Source organism: Galeopterus variegatus, unplaced genomic scaffold (assembly GCF_000696425.1).
Source record: "Galeopterus variegatus unplaced genomic scaffold, G_variegatus-3.0.2 Scaffold11814, whole genome shotgun sequence".
Taxonomy (NCBI): Eukaryota; Metazoa; Chordata; class Mammalia; order Dermoptera; family Cynocephalidae; genus Galeopterus; species Galeopterus variegatus.
The window spans coordinates 1-5,259 of NW_007737925.1; the positions used below are offsets into that span (position 1 = coordinate 1).

The following is a 5,259-nucleotide window of genomic DNA, read 5'->3' on the forward strand; positions in this document are numbered from 1 at the left end:
CTACACAGGGCACATGCTTTCCATTTGGCTACAGTCCCCACCACTCCCAATCACCTTACTCCTAGCCTGCTGCACTCATTTATGCTACCTGCCTGGCCCCTGTAGGTGGGTAGGTTTACAGTCCTGGGTCTGAGAGAAAGTTGCATGGAGGCAGATCTGCAGCTAGGGATATGGCTTCCGTTCCCATTCTCAGAAGGGATTCCCCTCCCCCTGTCCTAGTGCTGAAACGGCCCAGATCAACCCAGCCCAGCACCTACCCACCCATGGACAGAGTGTACCTTCATAGAGAATTCCCTGGTCATCCCTGGTCTGGAGGGATCCCAGCTTCCAGCATCGCCCACTCTTGTCAGTTAGCACTGTCCCTGAGGGCAGAGCCTCAAGGGAGGTGGTCACCCGGCTCCGCTTCAGTGTCTGAGGGCTTTGCCTAGTCTTCTGTGGGCTGCTTTTGGGGGTTGGGGATCTGCTCCAGGCCTCTGCAGGAGGATGGTCAGAATAAAGAAAAAGCAGCAACCAGGAGAGAAGAGTTGGATGGGGAATGAAACAATACTCATAATACTGTTCGTTTATCCATTTGTTCACTCAATAAACACTTCCTGGGCCTTTCCATGGGTTAGATCCTTTGTGTGATGACTGGCAGCCAGACATGGATCAGGCCTGGATTCTGCCCTTAGGAGCTCCCAGTGTGTAGAGGAAGTCTGATTTAGATATAGGCAGTGAGAATCGAGTCTGAGACCAAGCAGTATAGAGGGATATTAGGGCCTGGAGGAGAAAGAGATTGATTGTGCCTGGAGAAGTCAGGGGAGGCCTCCTGGAGGAGGGGACACCAGAGTTGGGTCTTCTTGGATGAGCAGAAGTTCACTGGGGGAAGAAAGACATTCCAGACATTCATCCTCAAACATCCTGAAACAGGGGCTGGCCAATTAGCTCACTTGGGAGAGTGTGGTGCTGGTAATACCAAGGTCAAGGGTTTGGATCCCTTTTCCAGCCAGCTGCCAAAAAACCCCACAAAACATGAAAACAAAAACATCCTGGACACAGGATTTGGCCCCGTGCTGAGTATAAAGAAGGCCCAGAAATTTGCTAGACTAAGGCCCTGCCCTTGACGGGCTCCCAGGTTTGCAAGAGAGGGGTGGATATGACAGGAGACAGACATGGATACAGGAAAAGATAACATCACCTACCTGTTCCTCCCACCCACCATTCCTCCAAGGCACATCATGGCAAGAGGCCTCTGGGGCCCAGAGGATAATGAGGAGTAAAGGGAAGGTTCCACGGGCTGTGACTTCAGATCCAGGGACCAGTGGGAAGGAGATGGAAAGAGACGGACACATAGTCCTCAGGCCTCCCATGTCCTGGGCACTGGCTGGGCATGAAGCATATACAGATAAGTCATACTTGGTCCCTGCCCACAAAGGACTCCCAGTCCAGATAGTGAGGCTGAAAAGCACGTGGAACCTAAAGCAATATATGTGCTCAAATCAGGGCAGCACAAGGCACTGGAGGCAAAGGACAAAGAAGATGAGAGAGTCTCTGGGGGCAATGAGGAAGCCTTGATGTAAGCCTATGGCACTCAGAACAGGCTTCCTAGAGAGCAGACCCTCTGAGTTGGCAAAGGAGGGAGTGCCCGAGCCAAGGTGAGAGACTTAGCAAAGATAGGAAACAGACCATACAGACGGCAGGCTAAAGAAGAGCTGGGACTGAGGGCGATGGGAACAGTAGGGGGCTTTGAGCAGGGAGAGGCCATGTAGAGTTGAACTGAGGTTGAGATTGCAGGCTGGGGAAGATGCTGGGTTGAGGGTCCAGGCAGAGGTGGATCCTCAGGCCTCCCATGTCCTGGGCACTGGCTGGGCATGAAGCATATACAGATAAGTCATACTTGGTCCCTGCCCACAAAGGACTCCCAGTCCAGATAGTGAGGCTGAAAAGCACGTGGAACCTAAAGCAATATATGTGCTCAAATCAGGGCAGCACAAGGCACTGGAGGCAAAGGACAAAGAAGATGAGAGAGTCTCTGGGGGCAATGAGGAAGCCTTGATGTAAGCCTATGGCACTCAGAACAGGCTTCCTAGAGAGCAGACCCTGAGTTGGCAAAGGAGGGAGTGCCCGAGCCAAGGTGAGAGACTTAGCAAAGATAGGAAACAGACCATACAGACGGCAGGCTAAAGAAGAGCTGGGACTGAGGGCGATGGGAACAGTAGGGGGCTTTGAGCAGGGAAAGGCAATGTAGAGTTGAACTGAGGTTGAGATTGCAGGCTGGGGAAGATGCTGGGTTGAGGGTCCAGGCAGAGGTGGATGATGTTTAAGCTGGAGCTGTGGCAGCTTTGACTCCATATTGCCAGATGACCCACATTTGCCCCATCTAGAGCCAGATTGACCCACGTTTGCCCCATCTAGAGTCAGATTGACCCCAACTCTTACCTTTGGGTCTCTCAGAGGGACTCAAGGTATTTTCAGACTTAGAACTGTCACCGTCTGAGAAGAGGGATAATGGGGGAGAGGTGACAATGCTGGACCATTTCGCTTTCTTGGGAGAGATTTCAGAACTGGAGTGCAGCTCTCTCCTTGAGCCTAGAGAAAGGCAGACCAAATTGCAGGCTGGAGTTACAAAGGCCCTTTCCAGTACCACCAAATCAGAAATCTCAAGATCATATTTAGCTATGCTTTTCCCTTTGGCCCTCATGGCCAATTCTTGCTTCTTCTATCACCTAAATATCTAAGCAAACTGTTACTTTTTTTAGTTAGTCTCTCCTTCATGGGTTTTAGCCTCTCTTTTATATCTTCCATCACTTTGTCACTCTGTGTTCTCTTCCAGGTAGTTTCTTTACAACATCTTCTAGTTCCCTAATTATCCCTTTAGCTGTGTCTAGTTTGCTACTTAAAACACCACTGTGTTTCTGATTGTGATGATAATATATATATTTTTTATCATTAGAGGTTTTATTCGATTCCTCCTCAAGTCTGCCTGGTCAATTCTAACTTTTGTTCCTTCATACTTTGAATTTATTCCTATATTTCTTTAAACATATTACACATGCTTTGTAAATATTCTCATCCATTAATTCTAAGGTCTGTGGTCTTCACAGGTCTGATTCTGTAGTTTGTTATTTCTGCTGACTCTCATGCTGGCTTGTTTCCTGGTGTATCTGTTGACTTTTGACTGGGAGCTCATGTTCCTTGGAAGCTTGTCTGTGGGAGTTCTCTAAGGTCTATCTTTAAAGGGTGTTTTGTAAGAGAAGAATTGTTTATGTCTTGGGTTTGGGGGGGGTGGGGAGCAATGCTCTTATCTTGCCACTTTAAATGTTTAGCTATGATGTTGCCACAGGTATTAGTATGAATTCTGGCCCCAAACGGGTGAGAATGTGAGTTCTTGGTTAGGAATTCTCAAAGAAGACATTCTTCCTTTTTTTCACCCACAACCAGGGCTGAGACAGACAAATGTCTCCACCAATTTTTTCTCTGGAGCAATTTTTTTTCTTTTAGTTTACCCACTGAGGAGTTCCGGGTTTAAGAGGTTTACAATCTTGCTTCCTGCACTGCTCAGGCTCTAAGCTTTGTTTCCTGTACCCCAAATAAAACCCAGGCTCAAGAACACCAGCAAATAGACCCAGGACAAATAACACTATAACACTTGCATAGTCCTGTGGACCTTTGTTTTCTTACTGTTTCTCACTTCCATGGAATTCCCTTACTTTCCTGCCACTTAACCCTATATTAAAAAAGATGTTCCATTATATTTTATCCAACATATTTGGGTGTGCTGATCCATACAGGGTTTTTGCCTATCATCTGGTTTGCCATATGGCTGAAAAAGTCTTCTTCTTTTAGTTGACACTAACTCAGGCAATATGATTTCGTCCCTGGACTACTGGAATGGACTCTTAACTTGTTTCCATGCTTCCAATCCATTTTCCACACATAGCCAGAGTCTTTCCAAAATGCCAATCATATTGTCGTAGGAAGTTAGAAAAAGACAAGAATGGGAAGAGGAAACTGATTTTTTGCAAATAGGATAACCAGTACAAATGGTTCCCTGAGGACCTAGGCATGCACACATGAGCAAAAACAGCCACAGGAGACAAAGACAGATAGGGTGCTCCGCCCCTATGTTGGGCACCATTCAGTTGGACCAATGAGCTCCCACCAGCTAAGGTGCCAATCAACAAAGACTACCAGGGCTCAACCAATGACCAAACCACACATATCCAGCTAAAAGGATTTAAACCCCTGGGAATATACCTGTCAATGCTCTCGAGCCATTCTCTCTTGCTCGAGCTGGCCCCATCCTCTCTAGAATGTATTCTCTCTTTGCTACATAAAACTGCTCTTTGATTTTCACCTCTGGCATGTCTCGTCCAATTCTTTGTTCAAGACCCCAAGAACCTGGACTTAGATAGCGGAACCTGCAAATTCCTCAGTTTCCCTTAACAATATTGTGTCACCTACTTGGTAGGAACTCTTCCACCGTTTTCTACTACACCAACGGTGTGATATTGTGAAAACATATATTTAGTCTTAGTTCTAGTCTCCTGGCACAAAAGTTCTAAAATCCTGAGAATCTCCAAAGTGATGAGTCTTTTTGTATGCCAGTGATGGCTGGCAGCCCCTAGGAAGCTTCAGGATGGGGGCTGGTCACAGAAAAGACTCAGACAGGACTTTCAGTTCTACCCCCCAACCTCCAGGGAGGGGAGAGGGACTGAAGGTTAAGCTGATTACCAATGGTCAATGATTTTATCAATCATGCCTTATGTAATGAAGCCTCTATAAAAACCTAAGAGGCCTGTGTCTGGAGAGCTTCCAAAGAGTGAACATGTGGAAGTTTTTGCCTCTACCCGCCAGGAATGTGGCATATCCCAACTCCACAAGGACAGAAGCTCCTAAGCTTTGGACCCTTCTAGACCTCACCCTGTGTATCTCTTCATTGGGCCTTTAAAATACCCTTGTAATAAACAGATAAACCTAAGTGTTTCCCTGAGTTCTGTGAGCTGCTCAGCAAATTNGGGGGGAAGAGAGGGCGGGAATTTGGGGAGTGATAGGTTGGGTAGAGAGCATAAAGAAAAATCACTATTTGTAATAATGAATATGCTAATAATAAAAAATAAAAATAAAATAAATTTTATCAAATAAATAAATAAAAGGAGAAAAATATATATAATAGACAGAAGTAATGAAAAACACAAAATAAGATGGTATATTTTAACCTAACTGCATCAATAATAATATGAAATATGAAAGTTCTAGGAAAATTACATTTTCATACTG

At 46.0% G+C, this 5,259-nt stretch overlaps 1 protein-coding gene across 1 annotated transcript in view; it reads right to left on the bottom strand.

The window, feature by feature from the left end:
- Positions 1 to 278: 278 nt before the first annotated feature.
- Positions 279 to 5,259, bottom strand: part of LOC103610805 (inactive serine/threonine-protein kinase VRK3-like) — a gene marked incomplete at its 3' end in the record, with an annotated part of 11,015 nt that continues 6,034 nt past the window's right edge. The window contains exons 3-4 of the mRNA XM_008594892.1: positions 2,419 to 2,568; positions 279 to 473 (exon numbers count right to left, since the gene is read on the bottom strand). Of these exons, the coding sequence (XP_008593114.1) occupies positions 279 to 473; positions 2,419 to 2,568 (345 nt within the window). The remainder of the gene's footprint in view (positions 474 to 2,418; positions 2,569 to 5,259) is intronic.